The sequence below is a fragment of the Apteryx mantelli genome, chromosome 26 (genome assembly GCF_036417845.1).
Source record: "Apteryx mantelli isolate bAptMan1 chromosome 26, bAptMan1.hap1, whole genome shotgun sequence".
In the NCBI taxonomy this organism is placed as follows: Eukaryota; Metazoa; Chordata; class Aves; order Apterygiformes; family Apterygidae; genus Apteryx; species Apteryx mantelli.
The window spans coordinates 9,431,740-9,453,160 of NC_090003.1; the positions used below are offsets into that span (position 1 = coordinate 9,431,740).

At 43.8% G+C, this 21,421-nt stretch overlaps 1 protein-coding gene across 6 annotated transcripts in view; it reads left to right on the forward strand.

Annotated features, from left to right (window-relative positions):
• Positions 1 to 21,421, forward strand: part of UBR4 (ubiquitin protein ligase E3 component n-recognin 4) — an 80,184-nt gene that overhangs the window by 31,727 nt on the left and 27,036 nt on the right. For 2 of the 6 annotated variants that reach the window (XR_010886356.1, XM_067310857.1), the window contains exons 47-74: positions 34 to 197; positions 692 to 908; positions 1,308 to 1,524; positions 2,901 to 2,933; positions 4,112 to 4,175; positions 4,668 to 4,802; positions 5,461 to 5,635; positions 5,986 to 6,123; positions 6,590 to 6,711; positions 7,076 to 7,187; positions 7,918 to 8,048; positions 8,190 to 8,367; positions 8,571 to 8,675; positions 9,590 to 9,745; positions 10,487 to 10,655; positions 11,397 to 11,493; positions 11,930 to 12,037; positions 12,502 to 12,618; positions 13,785 to 13,994; positions 14,769 to 14,918; positions 15,635 to 15,862; positions 15,976 to 16,054; positions 16,484 to 16,726; positions 17,661 to 17,829; positions 18,529 to 18,673; positions 19,344 to 19,429; positions 19,865 to 19,952; positions 20,090 to 20,283. Coding sequence is in view for 5 of the 6 variants with exons in the window: in XM_067310857.1 (XP_067166958.1) it covers positions 34 to 197; positions 692 to 908; positions 1,308 to 1,524; positions 2,901 to 2,933; positions 4,112 to 4,175; positions 4,668 to 4,802; positions 5,461 to 5,635; positions 5,986 to 6,123; positions 6,590 to 6,711; positions 7,076 to 7,187; positions 7,918 to 8,048; positions 8,190 to 8,367; positions 8,571 to 8,675; positions 9,590 to 9,745; positions 10,487 to 10,655; positions 11,397 to 11,493; positions 11,930 to 12,037; positions 12,502 to 12,618; positions 13,785 to 13,994; positions 14,769 to 14,918; positions 15,635 to 15,862; positions 15,976 to 16,054; positions 16,484 to 16,726; positions 17,661 to 17,829; positions 18,529 to 18,673; positions 19,344 to 19,429; positions 19,865 to 19,952; positions 20,090 to 20,283 (4,030 nt within the window). In the remaining variant the exon portion in view is untranslated. The remainder of the gene's footprint in view (positions 1 to 33; positions 198 to 691; positions 909 to 1,307; positions 1,525 to 2,900; positions 2,934 to 4,111; positions 4,176 to 4,667; positions 4,803 to 5,460; positions 5,636 to 5,985; positions 6,124 to 6,589; positions 6,712 to 7,075; positions 7,188 to 7,917; positions 8,049 to 8,189; positions 8,368 to 8,570; positions 8,676 to 9,589; positions 9,746 to 10,486; positions 10,656 to 11,396; positions 11,494 to 11,929; positions 12,038 to 12,501; positions 12,619 to 13,784; positions 13,995 to 14,768; positions 14,919 to 15,634; positions 15,863 to 15,975; positions 16,055 to 16,483; positions 16,727 to 17,660; positions 17,830 to 18,528; positions 18,674 to 19,343; positions 19,430 to 19,864; positions 19,953 to 20,089; positions 20,284 to 21,421) is intronic. The other 4 variants (XM_067310858.1, XM_067310859.1, XM_067310860.1 and 1 more) reach the window with 4 other exon arrangements.

Here is a 21,421-nt window from a genome sequence, read left to right on the forward strand (position 1 = left end):
TCTTGTAAAAATTGCCTCTCTCTTTTCTTTTAGCAACTCGCACATCTAGCCAAGTAAACTTCCCTATTGACTTCTTTGAGCACAACCAGCAGCTCACAGATGTGGAATTTGGAGGCAATGACCTGCTGCAGGTTTACAATGCTCAGCAGATAAAGCACCGGCTCAATTCCACCGGCATGTATGTGGCCAACACGAAGGTAAATGAGGCAATTTGGGGGGCTCTCTTAGGCTTCTAGGTGACATTACTGGCAGGGTTGGTGGTGTGTCTTTTCTCAGAAGTCTGCGTTGTTTTTCAAACGATCCTGTGCAAAACCAGTAATACTGTTAAATAAACACTGGAGGCACCTACGTAGAGATTTCCATTGTATGCTCAAATACAGACATCTGAACAGTCAGCTCAGCATGCAAAAATTACAGCCAGTCTTCTGCTTTCAAGGATTAATCCTCCACCATAGGAAGGCTCTACAGAACAAGCTGTGTGTCTGCTTTCACACGCAGGACTTCCAAATGGGCATTTTACTTCTAAAAAGAACACTGTAGAAAGTCAAATTTGATTCTCAGGGAATAGCTCGCTGTGCCGTGGTGCAAAATGGCCCTTGGTCTTGCAGGGAGATGATGTAATGTAAGGTTGTGCTTAGCAGTGGGGTTTTTTTTGACTTTCCCTTTCTGAGCTGTGCTTTGTTTCCTGCAGCCTGGGGGTTTCACCATTGAAGTGACGAACAATAACAGCACAATGGTGATGACGGGCATGCGGATCCAGATTGGCACGCAAGCGATAGAGAGAGCGCCCTCGTACTTGGAGATATTTGGCCGCACCATGCAGCTGAACATGACTAGGGCTCGCTGGTTTGATTTCCCTTTCACTCGTGAGGAAGCCTTGCAGGCTGACAAAAAGCTAACCATCTTCAGTAAGTCTTTGTTGATTGTTTGCTTTGACTACCTGTTGGTTTAGCTTGTTGAAGCTGCTGTGCTTGACCTCATCGCGAGGAGGATTTCCACGAGCTGTTGGTTTGACCTGACCACAGAGAGAGAGTTTGAGGTGCAGATCCTGCACACGTAATGTTTCTTGAGGGCCCAGCTTCTTGTTGCAGTGAATAAATGTGCCATACCTCAGTTCAGCTCAAGAATTTTGTGTTGAGGTAATATAGAAGGAAAGTGGCCTTGAAAAGGAGGTGAAACTAAGTCAGTGGATGTATGTAAGCGACAGTGTAATTACTATCCTGACCTGAAGAAGCTACGCTTGTTGATACTCAGGAGAAAGCATTTTGTGGTTTTTTTTGTTTAAGAAACCTCTCTTGTCACTGCAGTTGGGGCTTCTGTGGATCCTGCTGGAGTCACAATGATGGATTCCATAAAGATTTATGGCAAAACCAAAGAGCAGTTTGGATGGCCCGACGAGCCCCCCGAGGATTTTCCATCTGCTTCCGTGAGCAATGTTTGCCCCCCAAACCTGAATCAAGGGAATGGCACTGGAGACACGGAGACAGCTGCCCCGGCTGCTGCTAGCGGAACCGTTCTGGAGAGGTATCTCTGTAGTCTTGCTTTTATTTGCCTTTGAAAAATGGCTAGTCGCTCTAGAGGGGCCCTAGATACACTTGGGTGTTCTTAACCGGGAGAACGTCCAGGGTTAGTGAAGGATTCTCACTGCTGTGCAAAACAGCACCTGAACAGTCAATGATCTTCTGAAGAGGGCTTCCCACTCGCTCTTGAAGTATCTGGCGGAGTTAGAGGATAGGTCTGTGTTTATGCTTCATGTTGCTAAGTTCATTTGTTACGGCCGTCTCGATGAGCTGGAGGAGATTGCTGCTGCCTCGGTACATTTTCTCATTTCGAGCTAGCCCTTTTTCAGTCTCCAGAGCTTGCAAAGGTTAGGCCTCTCCAAACCTGAGTTCAGTTTTGAGGAGGACTTCGTGCGTGACCTTGCCCTAGGCGAGTGGTTCCTAACACCTTATCTTACAGGCTGTATATGACAGGCTTAACTACTGTGGTGGAAGAAGTGATTCTGCTTTTTTTTCTCCCCCGCCACGTCCCTGCTGCAAGACAGACCACAGGGATGAGTTGGGCATGTATTTGGCAGAAGAAAGGAAACCTTTTTTTACATCCGTCCTATTTTCTTTCCGTGAGCTCACACGGTCTGTGCTGTAAGGGTTGTAGAAAGCCTGAGAGCTGGCAGGAACAGGAGGGAAAACAGATCGGAGAAGAACCAGCGCTGCTGAAAAATAAGCATTTTAAGGTGTACGTCACTTGACTTAAGTGGAGAAAATGACAGTTGATTTTTGTCTTACTGAAACTGTCATGCTTAAAGTGGCAGTTGCATCCGGTTGAAGGGTTTTGGCACCTATTGCTGTCCTGTAATATTTTATATAATAGTTCATGGATTTTTTTTTTCCTGTGCGTAATTTCTCTTTTCTTCTCTCCTCTGCCATGACGCCTCCACAAGATGTCTCTCTCTGCACAGACATGCTTCTTGTTTTTTCCAAAGCAGTGAGATTGTTTTCGTAAAACCCAGCACCCAAAAAACGTTTATTTTTACTTTACGTGTTACAGAATGCCATTACCTTATAACGGGCCTCTTGAGTAGGAACAGCTAATGGCAGGCAAGAGGCAGTTTTCCCATCAGAAGTTTGGCGTCTGTATCTTTGAATTTGACCTTCAATGATGCTTTAAGCAACGTGCTTGGCTTCTCTGTGCTAGGTGGCCTGGATCTCCTTTAATTTCTTTTGCTATTAGGCAGGCGTGTGCTGCCCAGGTAGAGCCGTGCTTAGATTTACTGTATATATTGCTCTCCCAGCTTCCTGATTGCCCATTTAATTTGCCTTTTGCTTAGAATGTGTTCTAGGGAGTTTTTCTGTGAGCTTTACACATTTTTTTTTTTTTCCTTTTTCTTTGCTCCCCCAAAGTTCTGAAACTGAGTCCCTAACCACCTTGGACCGGTTAGTATGCCATCCTTTTCTCTGCACGAGTGAGTGTGTGTCAGAGAGACAGAACACATGATGTGGCTTTTGTTGACTGTTTTCTGTTTTTTTTGTTTTTTTTTCGAGTGACATTCGCTTCTTTACATTCTGGTCATTGCATGGCAGATGATTTAGCAAAATGTAAAGAGGAGGTGGTTTGCAGATTTCCGCTGGATACAGCGTAACTGTTGTTTGTTTGACAGACTCTTCTTGCTTCTGTCCCTCCTTCTGTCTTCTTCTCCCACTTATATTTCCCCACTCGCTTTACGGAGGGTGGCTGAGAGTAGGGGAATGTGCTGCTCCTTATCACCACCAGGCCAGAGAATTTGCCTCGTTCTCGTGCTGTTTCTTCTACTTAGCGTCCACTCCGTCGTCGTTATTTCTCCCCTTAACGCGCTCTCTTCCCTCCTGTTATCTGTATTCTTGCACTGCTCCTCTCGGTGTGTCAGATGGTGGCGTTTCAGGTAGTCGCACCGCAAGGCGAGGAGCGGTGCTGCGAGGGAGATGCAGCGCTCTGCTGCGAGCTGTCAGTAAGGGTTTCCCTTGGGGCAAGTATTTTGCTAGCCTGCCTTACCTGCTGTCAAAAGTGACCAAATACAGGCTGTTTGGACTTCAGCATCCCTCGCTTGGGTCATACCCAGTGCTCAGAGTTAATTTTCCTCCGGACTATTTTGAGCTGAAACTCCAAATAGGAAAGAGCAACCTGTGTGAAAATAGCAAGCGGGTAGAATCTTGCTCCCTTAGAAAAGTCGGTTACGCTTTTTGCCATGTGTCATGCCAACCCTTGATCTGCAGTCATACGTACGTCTGTGGGCCATGGTGAATTGGTACTGTCAAGACAATCCAAGTTATCCCTGCTGCAGGCTGCGTAAGGAACTGTTTTATCCTCTTTGGTAGAGAAAAGCCCCTGTCTTTCAGCTGTGGATTATTAAAGCAGTCCTAAGTTTGTCTGTGAGCGTGAGCCAGGTTTAACTCTGGTCTGTAACACAATGCAATGATATGCATGGTGCCTGTGGCAGGTTTTATCATGCTTTGATTTTGTACTTGGCATTCGTTAGCTGTCTCTGAGCTACTCATGACTGTAGCCTGCATAAAGCAAAGTGCTAAGGAGAGAGAAGGGTTGCTGTACTCAAGCCTGCTTTCCTTTCTCCCTTCAGGCTAGTAGTGAGTTCTTTAGAAGCGCTGGAAAGCTGCTTTGCTGTAGGACCAGTCAACGAGAAGGCAAGTAACTTTCTGAACACATGCTTGAGCTTTCAGAGAGGGGGAGGAGGGGCAAGATCATCAGCACCTCCTGCAGCCCTAAGGGCCTGATACCGGAAGAGAGCCGCATCCGTTTTGCTCGGAGCGCTGATCTGAAAGTTGACGTAGGGAAAAGCATTTAAACTAGTTTAGAGTGACAACTGGCATTTGCATTTATCGCTGGTGGGATTTTTGTGCTGTAGAGTGACCTCGTTTGCAAAAACAGCAGGGTAGCAGCCCGCAGATCTCAGAAGGACTTCTCTTGTGTAGACGTGTGAAATGTCCTTTAAATGTCAAATCATAAATTGAGTGGGATATCAAAACTGTATTGAATGGAGGTAGAAACCTGCATGCTCAGCAGGGAGGAGCAAAGCGAGGAGGGGAGCCTCAGGTACATGGAGAAATCAGACTCTTTTTGCGTCACCTTCATGGTAAATGTACTGAAGAATGGTTTTTGTCTCTTCTGGGGAACAGGAGAAGAATAAGGTGGCAGCTCAGGAACTGGCTACTATGCTGCTGTCAATGCCAGCTCCTTCCAGCGTCCAGCAGCAAACCAAGAGTCTCTTGGCTAGCTTGCACACCAGCCGCTCAGCGTACCATAACCACAAGGTAACCTGGAGCAAGGACTTCAAAGTCTACTGTAACTTGCCAGTTTATGGTTGAGGTGCAACATGCCCCTGGAAAGCGCTTCTTCCATGCAGTTTATACCTGCTGGATAATTTTCCTTTAGTTTCTGCTGCCTGCCTTCCTGGCAGTCTGTTTCATCAGAACTTCACTACTTAAAATGCTTTTGGAAGACTTTGGTGGGAAGTGATATTGGTTAATCTAGGGAAATCAGTATCTTGAAACACGTGAGGTTTGTTTGCCAGCTGTGTCCCATAGCTCTGGTTCCTATTTCTGCAGGCATCTGATTTAATATGATAGGAAAATGTAAAGGTAAATAGTGGTTAGACTGTACACTAACATAATTGAGATAAATATGTAGATTCCTGTTGAAAACTGTTTAACTGGCAAGCAAAGGCTGCATTTATACACTGGTCTTTCCGTTCACATTTAAGTCTGTGGAGGAAAAAAAAAAAAAATCAATTCTCCAGCCAGACTCTTTTCTTGTTACTGGACAACTTTTTAATATTAATTGTCCTTCCTAAATGATACTGACCAAGAGTTAATGCAGCGAGTGCCAAATTTCCCCATGCAGCTGTATTTCAGTTGTTTTGCTGCTGCTGTCTCTTCTGTTTCTTTGCCTACGGTATCTTCCACTTTACAGGATCAAGCACTGCTAAGTAAAGCCATTCAGTACTTGAGTTCCTCAACCAAAGAAGGGAAGGACCTTGATCCTGAAGTGTTCCAGAGGTTGGTCATCACTGCTCGATCCATTGCTATTATGAGACCCAACAATCTTGTTCATTATACGGAGTCAAAGCTGCCACAGTTGGAATCAGGTAGATAAGTCTGGATTTTTATTCAGTTTTCTCATGCGATGACTGAAGATGTCTTGTGGTGTCTGGTTCAGCGTGACAGTGATCATAAATAGTTTATCCTGGAGAGCTCCCACAAACGCACTTTGGCTGAAGATGCTGGGGACTGTTCATAATACATTTCTCTCTCTTGAGCAATCACATTACCAGTTTTTAAAGTATAAACAGTACTTGACATGTTTGATATGAGATAGTCCTTGTAATGAAGATATCAGAGTCTCTAACAAAAGCTGTTTCAAATAAACTTAGTGTTACTCTGCTGGTTGATGCTTTCACCTGTGCAATTCTGACAGCTGTTTTTTTGATCTGTACAGAAAGTGAAGAAGGACAAGAGGCCCAGAAACACACTGAAGGAGATGGGTGCACGTTTATTACCCAGCTGGTCAACCACTTCTGGAAACTACATGCATCGAAACCCAAAAACGCCTTCCTTGCCCCTGCCTGCTTGCCAGGTGTGCTAACTCTTCATTTGCTTGAATACACATTCAAACTTGTGTATTTTGCAGGAACCTATTTTAAGCTTGGAAATAGAAAAAGTGACTTGTTCCAAACTAGACTTAAGATCTTAATGATGCCATGTGTGCTCTCCAAGTATATCTGCAAATTCTGCTCTAATGCTTTTGTTCAAGAGTATACAGGGACTGATGACGAATGGTTTATTCACATCTGACTTTATGGATGGTTATTTTGGTGTTAGAGGATATTCAGTGGCACTGGTATAGGGCATGTGCAGTATTCCATGTGTTAGACTGGCAAGACTGGTGTGTAAGCTCATTTTGGACTGGAACTTTACTATTTTTAGGGTGCTAATGTTGTGCCTTGAAGTCTACAAACAAAAGATGCTTCCTGCAGGTGTATTGCTCCATATGCTGAAATGAACAGATAGATGGTTACAGTCCTACTTTTATTCCTCTTTAGGTCTGACTCATGTTGAAGCCACGGTCAATGCTTTGGTGGATATCATCCATGGATACTGCACGTGTGAACTGGACTGTATCCACACAGCATCCAAGATCTACATGCAGATGTTACTTTGCCCGGTACGTCATCTTGCTCTGCTCCATATCGTCCTGTAACACTGGTAACATGGAGACAGTTAAATGCGAGGTCATGCAAAATTAAGGTGTGCAGCCAAAACCGCACAGCTGGGAGACAAGTGAATGAATGCGAAATTTCTCTCTCCCTGTGTTTTAGTAATGTTTGTCGTGTGCTGCATGTGAAAGGATAAGTAATGCTTTATGGCTTCTGGTGGAAATACGATGTTTAGAAGTTACGAGGTGACATATGCCTTACAGGAATCGTGACCAACGGAGAATCATAAGTGTATTTTTAGCTGCATTTCCAAATACTATGAAGGAGCAGTAAAAGCTTGAAGTTTAACGGTTAACTGTTAACCCCCCGTAGGATCCTGCAGTGAGCTTTTCTTGCAAACAAGCTTTGATCAGAGTGCTGAGACCAAGGAACAAGCGGAGACATGTGACCCTGCCATCTTCCCCTCGGAGCAATACTCCTATGGGTATGCAAGATTTTTGTCTTTGTCTTTAAACGAGCATGACCTCCCTTCTTTGTCATAAAAGGTAGTGATATGGGGCTCATTCTTGACAAGAAAATAAACCTAGTCCTTTAAATGCAACAAAACCAGTCTTTCTCCTTTCTTTTCCTTTCTTCCTTTTCTCTTGTCCCCTGAAGACTGTTTTCTGTCCGCATTCGCCTCTTCCTTGATGCCACAGGTTTCAAATTCGAGATCTTTCTAAGATATTCCCATTTCTGCGGTAGGGACATCTAACTGTTTGCTCTAGGGGTGTAGTAGTTCAGACAATCGTAGTATTTTTGTGCATATTTTCAAGTCCTTATAAATCAGTCTTAAAAATGTGTGCAGACTAGAATTAGTGTATCAGCTCTCCATCCAAGAGATACTTTTTAGCATTTATGTGAATTGTAGTTGTCATGGAAGCTATTAAAGACTGGGTAAAGGAAGGACAACTTAGGTTTTTTTCCATCCAGCTTACCCCATACTCTTAGTGAGGCTTGGAGGCCTGGAGGTGTTAAAGTTTCAGCCTCGCAAATGCTCCTGATTCCTGCAACAGGTAGAAGTGGGATTAAAAAACTAAACCTGGAGTCTTCTACACAGCAGCGTTGAAACCTGCTGTTCTAGAGCTGGTATGCTGTTGATGCTTATGGTGTCAGTGACCTTGTTCTTGATGCGAGGAAAGAGTGCATTTGTGAATTAATCCTTTGTAACTCAGGAGATAAAGATGATGACGATGACGACGATGCAGAAGACAAGCTGCAGAGTTCCGGGATCGCAAATGGCGAGCATATCCGACAAGAGAGCCAGGAGCAAAGCGAGGTTGATCATGGGGACTTTGAGATGGTGGTAAGTCCAGAGGGCTTCTCTTTGGAGCCTTTCAAGTCTCTTATGTGCTTGGATTTAGTTTAGTTATGAAGGATCAATCCTTAGTGCTCCTTTAGCTAGTGGTGGTTTGGCAACAGCTCTCACTGTGTTCCTTCTCCCTAGTCTGAATCAATGGTTCTGGAGACTTCTGAAAATGTGAATAATGGGAACCCTTCGCCCCTGGAAGCTCTTCTGGCTGGAGCAGAGGGTTTCCCACCAATGCTGGACATTCCTCCAGATGCAGATGATGAAACAATGGTGGAATTGGCTATTGCTTTGAGCCTGCAACAAGATCAACAAGGTAAGATGTGTGCATTATTGGCAGTCAAAAAGGCAAATAGGATATGGGGAAATTGAGAAAGAAACATAGAGCAGAAACTGTTGATGTGACCACCAAAAAAGCAGAGATAGTAGAACCATAAAATGTACCAGGAAGGCCAGTGAGAACTCTTTTTATTAAAGCATTCTTTATGGTAGTGTTCATCATTTGTTCTCCTCTTGCAGGGAGCAGCAGTAGTGCCCTTGGACTTCAGAGCTTAGGACTGTCTGGCCAAGCACCCAGTTCTTCTTCTCTTGATGCTGGAACGCTCTCTGATACAACGGCATCAGGTAACTGTTCACTGCAAAGAATCAAACTTTTTTTGTTCATCTTAAAAAAATATATATATAGCTATTCTGCTGTAGTGGCTTCTGCGGGTGCTTAAGCATTTCAAAATGATTTTGACAAGGAGCGCTTACACTGGGCGCTGTTTTGCTCATTGCTATAAAATGAGCAATGCCACTGGATATTTGCAGCTTAAAGGGTGTTTCCTCTTTTCCTGTGGTTATACGGCTGAAATGCACCTTGTTAAGGAAAAGTTTCTGGGGTGAATTTTTGATCTTACACATGGATAGGATCAAAGCAAAGTCCAGGTGCCAGTTTTTGCAACGTGCTAGCTCTTGAAATTTTAGGTTTTGCTAATTTTAAAGAAATGCAGGAAGATTAAAAAAAGAATAAGTACAACATATTTCTCTTAACTTTCTTGGCTATTTCCAGGCCAGGGCAAACACTTAGGAAATCATTTCTTTTCTGTACACGGGCAGAATGTTGTGTGTGAATCATTTTGAGGACTGCTGCTTGCACCTGCATGTGATAGCTATTGATATCAACAGATGCCAACAGCAAATAGTTCTCACCTGTATTTATGATTATTACTCAGCTCTCTTTAGCAAGTTTCATCTATAATTTCTAACCTAAATGATGACTTAAAATTTGTTGGTAAATAAGGTTTCGAAGGACCAGTTATTACTGTTGACTTCATGTCAACTGTATAATTGTCCATTTGATGAGAAGGTTTCCTTCTCAAGGTATCTCCCCTCCACTGCTTTTAGCAGGCTTAAATGTACCAATGACACTTCCGAGTTCTTTTATGATTTGTAGTTGAAAACTGACCCAGAAACCAAAGACGAATCCTTGTGGCTTTTCTTTCATAGTGTGTGCTTCTTCTGGAGTTATACCAAGACAGTGTTTTTACTTGTAACAGCTCTCGTTATTCTTTTAGCTCCAGCGTCTGATGATGAAGGCAGCACAGCTGCAACGGATGGCTCAACTCTTCGGACTTCACCTGCTGACCATGGTGGAAGCGTGGGCTCCGAGAGCGGTGGCAGTGCAGTGGACTCCGTGGCTGGTGAGCACAGCGGTAAGCACCTCTTGCTGGACTGGTGTCTTCACGTCAGATTCCTACTATAACTTTGCGGTGTGGGAGGGAGGGGGTGATCCCTGATAAAGAGAGAATCCGCTCCAAATAGGCGATGCCATGCATCGTTTTATCGTTACTGCCAAAGTGCCATACGGACTGGGTATTTCCTCACTTTTTGTAGTTTGCGAGACCTGCAGAATCTGCAGTAGTTGTTTGCTGGCCTGTAATGACACAATGCAGCAGCCTACGGCAGGATAGAAAGAATTCACTAACCTGCTGGATAATTTCTAGTGGGATAGAATTAATTTTCTGTTTTTTGCTTGAGACTGATGCCCAGGTTAGAGATTAGTTTTTAAAAAAGTTCTTCATATATTTAAAGGTCATCAGTAATCACAGGCTTTTACAAATATTATGTCCATGCTGCCCATGCTGTATATAACACCCCTCTTCCAACTCTGTTTAAATTTAATTATTGCTGTGGAACCAATTCAATTTGTGCCACAAAGATGAGGCTGGCAAACAGAACATTGCTAGGGGTATTGAATAGCATCTGTGGAGATGACACTCCTTTTTTAAGTTTGAAGATAACCGCTGACACCATCTCCTTATAACCAGAATTTTGAAAGGATAGTTCAACTTTGTGGGTTGCTGTGAAGCACCAACATGTATGCTCAATTGAGCTGATATTGTCTTTCCCCCTTTTCTCTTTTATTTTTCCTTTTTCCTTTGATTTTTTTTCAGTGTCTGGCCGTAGTAGTGCCTATGGGGACACAACAGCTGAGGGCCACCCTGCTGGACCAGGCAGTGTCAGCTCAAGCACAGGTGCTATAAGCACTACTGCAGGCCAGCAAGAAGGAGATGGTTCGGAAGGAGAAGGCGAGGCTGAAGGAGATGTCCACACCAGCAACAGGCAAGGGTCTTTGTTTTCCTCTTCCGAGAACAGTACGTATGTTCAGCAGCGGCATTGTTTGTAGAGGAATAGACCATAGGTGCTTAAATGCATTGAAAATAATTAGCCACTTTGGAAAATAAAAGACAGAAGTGAGTCTGGCTGAAGCAGTCTAGAGCAAACTGCGCCTCTGCAAAATGCCTCCGTCTGTGCGTTCACCAGTGTAACATGTTACACAAACCTGGTGTGTGTCCCCTAAAACTCCTGCATGTACAAAAGTGATGAAGAAACCCTGCGTGAGGCTATTAAACAGAGGGGTCACTAAAATATAAAGCTTGGGAGATGGTGAAATTCAGTGCCAGGGAAAAAATGGTATGTGCTGAGCCCTTTGGGAAAGGTCTGCGGTTTCTCATTACATGGGAACACGCTCAGTCATTTTTACAGTGCAGTTTGGAACTGACCTGTACTGCGTGTTTCTAGACAGTTAATTTCTGCAGGCGATCGTGCTCAGCAGTATCGTTCTGAAGCGAAGAAGTAACTGTGTCCTTTGTCAGAGTTGCTCTGCATCTTTGACGTCGCTTGGCTGTCAGGGACTCGCAGGGAGTCCACTCCTGTCCCTGCTAAGTTGATCACCTTAGGATTTCTTCTTGCTCTGAGCTTTTGTGATAAATTCCGGTGCTCTTCTGGTGATCCTGCTGCGTCCCATTTATTGTAACGTGTCCAAAATGCTTCCTGTCTAATTCCTCGCTTCTGATTTCCTAGGCTGCACATGGTCCGACTGATGTTGCTGGAGCGGCTGCTGCAAAACTTACCCCAGCTGAGGAATGTTGGAGGAGTCCGTGCCATTCCTTACATGCAGGTACCTGAGGAAGGCTCAGGAGTTAGGGCTTAATCAAAGACTTAATCACTACTACTACAGAGGGTTTTTTTATGTGCACCTGCTTTTCCCTTCCTCTTCCCTGCCCAGGCACTGTGCGAGTCCCTCTTTAAAGTGTTCAGTATATTGCACAGCACTCTTTCCCATAGATTTTTGGTAGATACATACCCTTTTCAGTGTGGTGTTGCTGTTGGCTTATGAGCCTAAGGGCTAAAACCCTTGAATCCCATGACTTTGGGGAGAGTCTTTGGGGTTTATACTAAATGGTCATATTAGGGTGCGATGGTGCAGGTAGAATTTGGGAAAGAGCATATATTAATCTAAAATAAAATCTGCAGGGTTTTTATGGAAGATAATCTGCATCTGTCTCAAAAATGTGGAACCTGTCTTCTATTACTTCTCTGACTTCTGTTTCCAGGTTATTCTGATGCTCACAACAGACCTAGATGGAGATGACGAGAAAGACAAGGGAGCTTTGGATAACCTTCTGTCCCAGCTCATTGCAGAACTGTGCATGGACAAAAAGGCAAGTTATCCTATGAGTACACATGCTTGATTTGCTACGCTTAGATGGGGTTTCTTTCCATGGGAGGAATTAGGTGCAGAGGAGTCGTACAAATAGATTGCTGCACCAATGTGCTCAGACCGTTTATTTCTCTTGGCTCGTTGCATATAAGGTAGAAAATGATATGAAAATGCCTGGTTCTGGCATCAACAAGTTAGCGTGAAAACTTGTTTCCCTTAATTCAGCTTATCAAACAGGCACGATCAGTGATGTGTAATATTACATACATGTATTTTTTGTTTTTGTAACTCTGTTCCCTGAGGTCCGGGCCACTGTCTACCCTTATATTGAGAAATTTATGCTGTTCTTTTTTTATTATTGCTTGAGCTTCATTTAGAAATGCTTCTTGAAGATCAAAGCACTGAAATTTTGATGCCTAGGACATTATGGTCAGGTCTGTAAGTGAGCAAGCTCTCTCTCTGCAGGATGTGTCTAAGAAAAATGAACGCTCTCCTGTGAATGAAGTGCACTTGGTGGTAATGAGACTGCTTAGTGTGTTCATGTCCAGAACTAAGTCAGGATCCAAGTCTTCCATTTGTGAGGTACGTTCTTCAAACTGCTTTTTCAGGGAGGTGATGAGGTTGGGCAGCTTTCGTTCATCAAAGATGGTCTAAAAGCTGGTAACTATAATAACGTGGTCTAAGACTAAAAAACAGCTAAATGTGCTTTGGAATAATTTGTGAGGAATCTGCTATGTTGCTGTTACTTGGCTATCGTGAAAAAAGATCTCTGCTGAAACTCAGGGTGGAGGAAACCAGCGTGAAAAGATGACTGGATTCACTTGTTTTGTGGGCAGTTTCTGACTGCGCTCAAGGCAGCACATGAATGATGTTTCTTAAAATGGCCTAGCGGATTTTTTGTTGCATCCTACTGGTGCTGAAGGGGTTAAAGAGGATTTGTAATGTGATTATTGGAAAGCAGTATGCTGCTGTGTCAACGTAAAAGTCACTAAGAGGATTCCTTAGATATTTGTTGCTAAAAGGTACAGTAATAAGGCATAAAAAGCAGTATGTGTGGTGGGAAGGAGATTAATAAAAAAAAGCATAGAGGTTAAAAAATTTAGTCTGAACTGCATCAAATTTTAATGAGCTTATGAGCTGTGGGGTTTGTTTGGATTTACAGGGCTGCTTTAATAGTTTTATTTACAGTAGCTTTTTCTCCAGCCTTTGTTATTCACTTGAGCTTCCCACAGAAATCAAAGCTCATCGTCTTGCAGAACGCAGGTGGAGCAATACCTGGGTGGAGCAGAGCCTCTGAGCGGCATCTGCAACAGGGACTCTTTCTCTACTGGAATTCACCCCCAGCTGGCCAAATCCCAGATAAACAAATAGAAATCCCAACTTAAAGAAAAAAAAAAAAGGCAGGGAGAAAAAAGCACCGTAGTCATCTAATCCATAGCACAGTGGCCTCTGGCACATGTGTCGAAGGGAGATTAGACTTAAGAGGAGATTTTTTGTTTTCCTTTACTAAGCACTTGTTCAAAAGAGTCTCTGTAAATATTTGAGTTGCTTTTCTTAAACACACACAAAAAAAAGAAAAACCCAACCTCAAACAAACCCCAAACTTAAAAGCCGCCTGTAAAGTTTTGTAAGAACCTGCTCTTTTATCCGTACTGTCAGCAAATGCTGTCCGACTCTCTCAGCTTCCCTTGCTCTTCTGAAACTGTGGTTCTCAGGTGCTCTAGTAATCCATCTCCTCCTTGTCTCAGTCTTCCTCCCTCATCTCTAGTGCCACTGCTGCTGCGCTGCTGAGCTCTGGTGCCGTTGACTACTGCCTGCATGTGCTGAAGTCTTTGCTCGAGTACTGGAAAAGCCAGCAGAACGATGAGGAGCCCGTAGCCTCCAGCCAGCTCCTCAAACCTCACACGACTTCTTCTCCACCCGACATGAGCCCTTTTTTCCTCCGCCAGTACGTGAAGGTGAGTCCTACCCTGTGCTGTTAGCGTTGCGCAACCCGCGTAAAAGCGCTGCTGCCCAGCTGCAGGCGCAAGCATCTTTGCAGAAGTGCTGTGCTGTCAGCTGACGTCTGCCCCGCAGTTGTGCAATTAAAATCCCTTCTCTTGCAGTGTTGTCACGGCTGGGATTGCTTTGAGTTCTCTTGACAGAGTAGCCCAGCTTGCTATATCCATTGAGGCGCTCCTGAAGCAGGCAGTTCTGCGGAGCTGCTGTCGTTGTTTCTGGTTGAAGTGTTAATCTTCCTGAAGGGAAGCTACTTGGTCGTGCGACTCCTTTTGCTTGGCAGGCAGAATTTCTGAACCACTGCTACTTACTGGGGCAAGGAAGCCTAGCAGCTGGTGGGGATTTCCATACTAAATCCTAGGCTTGTTCAACCACCATGGTGCCTTTTTATTTTAAGATTCCACTGATGTCAGGGGAGGCTTTGATATATGCACAGGTGCAGTGAAATGAGCCTAGTTAGAGGTAAGAATGTCTCTTAAGTTGAAGGCTAGTATATTAAAATGCCTTAGGGCTGTAGAGAAGCTTACTGCATCCCAACAGTTGCCTTTTAGTTAAAGTCCTGATGTAGATTTGTTGGCTTTGTGCTCATTTATCAGTCAGGAGCGTTTCTTGTGGTAGCAAAGGTGCAGAAGCGCTTTGTTTTTTAGAAAATGAACAGATGCACCCTGTAGTTTTCATGACAACACACTGGGAGCGTTCTGTGCTGGGGGCTGATCGAGTGTTCTCGCTTCCAGGGTCATGCCGCAGATGTTTTTGAGGCCTACACTCAGCTTCTGACCGAGATGGTACTGCGGCTGCCCTATCAGATCAAGAAGATTGCAGACACAAACTCCCGCATCCCGCCTCCCATCTTTGATCACTCCTGGTTCTACTTTTTGTCTGAGGTAGGTGAGCTTGTGCCACACCTGGAAGTTTTAACTGAAAAATGCCAGTAATGTTATCTTTTGTGGGAGAAACGAGCTTCTGTAGGACTATCTCAGATCCTTCTCCGATTCCCCGCTCCTCGAAAGGTCAACTCTTGGCATTGCTTTATTCATGTTGAACAGCAATCTATATGAAAGCATGTTTGAAGAATAAGACTGCTATTCTCTCTGTAACTCAATGCTGTTTGCTGCCAGAAAATCAAATACAAAACCTTTTCTGAGATGGTACAATGTAACATTGTGTTCTGCTGTTAGTACTTGGTCCTTTAAAAAAAAAAAAAAAAAACAGTAAGATGTTTGGGATTTATATTTTCAGTTCCTTTGGTTGTACAGCTTCCTCCTTGAGAGAACTTATCTTACATTCATACAAGTTTGGGAAAGTATTTCTTGATGGAGCTTGACTAGCCTTTTATTTGAGATCACAGGCAGATGACAAAAAATGGCCTTCGGAAGCAGTTTCACCGTTGCCCGGCTCAGGATGCTGTAATATTGCAGTGCACTGCTGCTTCTGCCTCTGACTTGTTTACACTGACTTTACAGTATCTTAAAGCTGACAGGTTCATTTCTGCATCTCCAGTTTCTTTTCTTCTTGTAAGAAAACACATTGTATTTTTGGTGCTGCAGGTGGCCTGTTGGTGAGTTCGCAGTACTAATATTGTAGGCTTTTCTTTGTCTAGTACCTGATGATCCAGCAGACTCCGTTTGTGCGCCGCCAAGTCCGCAAGCTTTTGCTCTTTATCTGTGGATCAAAGGAGAAATACCGCCAGCTCCGAGACCTTCACACCTTGGACTCTCATGTTCGTGGAATTAAAAAGCTCCTAGAAGAGCAAGGCATTTTCCTTCGTGCCAGCGTAGTCACAGCAAGTTCAGGCTCTGCCCTGCAGTACGATACATTGATCAGCCTGGTAAGGAAAACTGTGCGACTGTACTAAGAAAAAAGTGTACATCGCACTCGGGTAAGATGTCAGTAATAGAAATACTAACGTGATGTTTAACCCAGTTCTGTTTTGCCTTTCAGATGGAACATTTAAAGGCTTGCGCAGAGATCGCCACGCAGCGAACAGTAAACTGGCAAAAATTCTGCATTAAAGATGACTGTGAGTTGTTTCTCTGAGAGTATTTCATGTTTTTTATGTCTCAGTTTGAATCACGGCTTCTTGGATGGGGAAGCTCAGCAGAGAGAAAGAAGAGCTTTGAGTAGGACTGAATTGTTTCCAGCACTAATTATTACAGTGCTCTAACGGCATCTGTTCCTTAGCTAGCGAACCCCTAGGGTGCAGTTATGGGCAATATGGTGTAAGGGATAACTTAAAAGAATGGGAATAAGAGATCCGCATTGGTGCTTGCACTGCTGTTGTGCCAGTGTGCAGTTTGGGATGAAACACCTTACCTTGGTGTACCCACACTTTGTGCTTTCCTAACGTAGGGGTGGAGGGTCCTGCTAGTTTGTGGAACAGTCCTTGTCGTGTTCTGAGTTCTCTTGATTCGGGTTTCATTTTTTTTTTTTTTTTCCTTTTCCCCTGCAGCGGTTCTTTATTTCCTCCTTCAAGTCAGCTTCCTGGTAGATGAAGGAGTGTCCCCAGTTCTCCTGCAGCTGCTGTCTTGTGCTCTGTGTGGCAGTAAAGTGCTGTCTGTGGCTTCATCTTCTGGATCATCAAGCACCTCTTCCGCCTCTGCTCCTGCAGCATCAGGCTCTGGGCAGCCAGCGACACAGAGCAAATCCTCCACTAAAAAGAGCAAGAAAGAAGAAAAGGAAAAGGAGCGAGAGGGTGAGCAGTCATTTTAGGGTTAAAGCCTGCTGCTCTCAATTCATGTTCCTGTTTAGAGGCAGTTGCTTTGCTTCTCGTTGTGATAAACACTACTGCTGTGAGAGGGGCATGGCTCTTGGCAAGAGCACTTGCAGAATTTAGCGTCGGTTAGGACAGAAGAGCAATTTTACTGCAGATAGATTGGAATGGGTCGGAGATGAAGCAGTATTCCCTTAAAGCTGGGGCTCAGATTAGGGGCTGAGTATATCCCAAGCCCACTGCGAGTATCTGTTAATTTGACTGGGCTTAAGGTTGTGTAATGAAAATTGCCTATACCGGTGACAAAGTATTTTCCATGTAAGCTGTCTGGCCCGGGTTGTAGGAGGTTGAAAGGCTCACGGGGATTAAAACAAGTACTGGAGATGCACACCTAGTTAACTCTTCTTTTCAATAACTGTGTTCAGACTTGTTTCCGCTGCTCAATTTATAAGCTATGTTGGAGCCAGTGCTGCTTCTTAATAGGTGCCCAAATTCTTGGGAAAGTAATTAAGCTTTCCTATAAAAATCTTGGGCATGAGTACTCTCTTGGCTTTTCTTCAGGGAACCGTTTTGGTTTTCTCTGTCAGACAATTCTGTGATACTTTCCACTCTATAGATGCCCCGTGGGAGATCTTTTTTTTCCTTTTTAGCAGGATGTGTAGCATGTTTCCCACATGTTTACTGGCAAGTATTTCAGCAGTTTTCCTCTGTACTAGTCAAGAGTACTAGGTTATGTTTTGGGGGAAAGAGAGGAATATTGAACTTGTTTGTTGCCTGTGAACATTTATAGTACATGGACTAAACCACAGTCACTTGTCCACATTATCCTTGCTGAATAAAGCAGAAAACTGGCCTGCCTGTGAGGTATTCTGTTTCCTCTTCTTTCTTATGCCTTTCTTTCTTGTGCCACCCGTAGGTGAGAGTTCAGGCAGTCAGGAAGATCAGCTGTGTACAGCTCTGGTGAACCAGCTGAACAAGTTTGCGGATAAGGAAACCCTCATCCAGTTCCTGCGCTGCTTCTTGCTGGAGTCCAACTCATCCTCCGTGAGATGGCAGGCCCACTGCCTCGCACTCCACATCTACAGGTGAGCCTGGAGGAGGCCTCTGAGCTTGCTCTTCGGTGAAACCCTACCATGGGTGAAGATGTGCACACCGGATAACTGTGGCCCTCTGTCAGTTGTCTCCGCAAAGCATTTGCCAGCCAGTCTCGGCTCAAACAAGCTCTGTCCAGAAGAGTTAGTGCTTGAGCCTCTGTCCTAAAGGGTGCTGAGGCTTGCAGGTGGATGGCATCCCCTTGAGTTGCTTGTGCCGTTTTGCAGTTGTCGGGGCTGGGGCAGGGGTGGCTTATTCATTACTGATCAACTTCAGTGGTCATCTGAAAGCAGCATTTTATTTCTGCTTGCAGAATCTGCCTCGTGACATCTGCAGGAATAGGTGTTTTGGGGGAGAGTGCATTTCTTTCTGAGGCAGATGCAGACTGACACAGTTAAAAACGTGGGACTGTAGATTATATAGGGGAAGGCAGAGTTCGGGGTGCTGAGCTCCTTCAGGACTCTGTTCCGTAGTTGCAAGATAGCTGCCTTCATTTCGGAAAGCACTGGAATATGGCCAGTGGCAAGAAGAGATGAGGTTTAACTATGTGAATTTGGATGTATAGAAAGATAATAGTTACATACTTGTAGAAGCTTTGGTTAACTGTAGCACATATTTTCCTTTTGAAATAAGACTGTGTACCAAGCAGTCTGTGCGGCTATTTTCACAAGCTGAATGGATCTGTCCCACAGGAACTCTAACAAGTCGCAGCAGGAGTTACTGTTGGATCTCATGTGGTCAATCTGGCCAGAACTTCCAGCCTATGGAAGAAAGGCTGCCCAGTTCGTAGACCTCTTGGGATACTTCTCTCTGAAAACACAGCAGACTGAGAAAAAGGTATAGTGGCATTCTGAAAAGGAGGAGCAGCATCCCGGGTGCTGCTGCTGCTTCTGAATTCTGTTAGTGCTTGTTTATGATAGGGCTGGTACAGTTTTTCTGTCAAAAACATGCGGACTCCTTAAAAAAAAAAAAGATTCGTCTTTGAATTAAATTGTTAACATTTAGCAGTTTGGGGGTATGTGTTGGGGGATTGTTTTGGTGGTGGTGGTGGTTTTAATTTTTTTTATTTTTTTATTAAAAAAATTTCCCACAGGAAGACTCTATGGGAAAATATATCTTTCTTCCAGGTCTGATTTATAGATTTTTGATATTTCAGTTCCTAGAAATTTTTTATAACCATTACTTTTGAACAAAGGAAGTGGTAGGATTTCTCAGGGGACCAGTGGGCTGAGAACAAATGCTTAAGATGCATTGCTAGTTGCATGTATATATGCAAAGAGTTGGGAATGCCCTGCAAAAGCTTGGCAGGAATTTGTGGTCAGTGGCTGGCTAATAGAGTCATTATTGTGGTAAAGATCTAATTTTAGGATCAATTATGTTTCTGGGTAATGATTTAGCTACATAAATTCCTGTGGGTATAGTGTATGCATCTTCTGGGAGACATGAAATGCCAGAAGAAGAGAAATCTTTGTTGCCCAGAGATGATCTTTTCCTAATTGCTTTTCAGTTGAAGGAATATTCCCAAAAGGCTGTGGAAATTCTCCGGACTCAAAACTATATTCTTACCAATCACCCCAACTCCAACATTTACAAGTGAGTCACTTCTGACTTGGATCCATTTTATTAAAGGAGCTTTTCAGCAGATGAGCTGTGATCCAGAGGGGGGATCTGGATATTTCTTCTAAGAAAGTCATGGTGGAGGAAGGCCTCCTACTGAGATTACGTGCTTGTTGCAGCTGGCCTTTGGAGAATGGCAGACTTCTATCTACCAAGTTAAGGGGGGAAAAAAAAATCTAATAATTATACTGAAATGCTGCTTGGTGAAGAACAACACTTTTCTATGTAGCAAAGATGGATGGAAACTTATTTTCTTCAAGTTACATTGTAACACTTTGTTATGAAATCTGGGACTGGGGTGAGGGACAGGGTGGGACTAGAGCTAAACTAAAACTATTCTGATTGCCTGAATGACTCATGATTACAACACAGTGAATGCCAAATTACATATGTTTTCTTCCCTCGCTCCAGCACTCTGTCTGGGCTGGTGGAGTTTGATGGCTATTACCTGGAGAGTGATCCTTGCCTTGTCTGCAACAATCCAGAGGTGCCCTTCTGCGTAAGTAACTGGGGTTCCTTAACCCTGTTAGGGATCTCTAAGGATCCCAGCCTTTTACGGCAGCGTGATTTGCAGCGTTTCTGCGTTTTTGGGGATGTGATCACAGTGCCAGCGTGTCCTTGTTTTTGTCTTCCCAGTACATAAAACTTTCCTCCATCAAAGTGGACACGCGGTATACCACCACCCAGCAAGTGGTGAAGCTCATTGGCAGCCACACCATCAGCAAAGTGACAGTGAAGATAGGAGACCTGAAACGCACCAAAATGGTCCGAACCATCAACCTCTATTACAACAACAGGACAGTGCAAGCCATAGTGGAGCTGAAAAACAAGTATGTTCATCTCTGTATTTGATGCAGGGTAGGAGAATTTGGAGAGACGGAAGAACACAAATTTAATATGATGCTGATAGATTCCTAGTATTGATACGGCTCTTTTCCAAAGCATGGGATTTAGTTTCGCCTTCCAATTCTTGGAAAAAACAGCAGTTATTGTATAGATGCACTGACTTAGCTTGATAAAACTTGCAGGTTATTTGTGGAGAAAAGAGTCCATGTGAGGCTTCCTTACCATCATGTCGTTATGCCATGTGCCTCTTACTAATCAAGATGCTGGCAAGAATAAGTCCTTGAGATGATCCACATAAAACTACCTCATAGTTCCTTTGTGTTGAAAGCCACTGTTTCCTGATCCAGTTGGGAATCAAAATGTTCAAGTGTTTCTAGTCTGGCCTTGTCCCCTCTGAGCGCCTCTAGGCAACTTCTCCAAAGGAGTTTATTGTATCATATGTTAGGCTGTTTTGTCCTGGGTTTTGCTTATATTGCTAATCTGCAAACTCTGCAATCATTTTTCCTCCTGCAGGCAGGAGGTATGGCAGTGTCTGAATTTAATGTTACTATTTCTGGTCCAATGAATAGGTGGAATATGCATTTGCCATTCTGCACTCACTTGGTTTCATCTGTCTGGCTGCTGCTTTTAGCTCACATTCCTCCTTAAGCTGTTACCCATCGCTGTCAGTGCACGTTGGGTGGGATTGTTCTCTTAAAAGAAGATGTTGAAGAAAAGATCCAGTTTTCTCCTAGAGCCTGAAACGTGCCTGTAAAAAAAATAAAATAAAATAAAATAAATTGTACAGGCTCAATTTTAAACACCTAACTTAATTGTTTGGAGACCAGTATCAGTACCAAAACCACAGCCGGGGGAATGTGATTCTCGAAACTTTTCTTGCAGAGTGTCCAGAAATGCGGAAAGTGTTAAATTACTTGTTTGCACCTATATAACAAGTCAGTAATAGAACTACAATTAGAAGTCGAATGGCCTAACTCTTCACTGCTGCTTTAAGCATGGAAAATGCTCCTTTCCAATACGTTGCTCTGTCTGGAGCCGGCTCTGCTTCTAAAATATATTTCTGGCTACATATCATGTCAATGCAGGAGTTAAGGAAACGAATCCTAGAACTGCTCTCCGTTC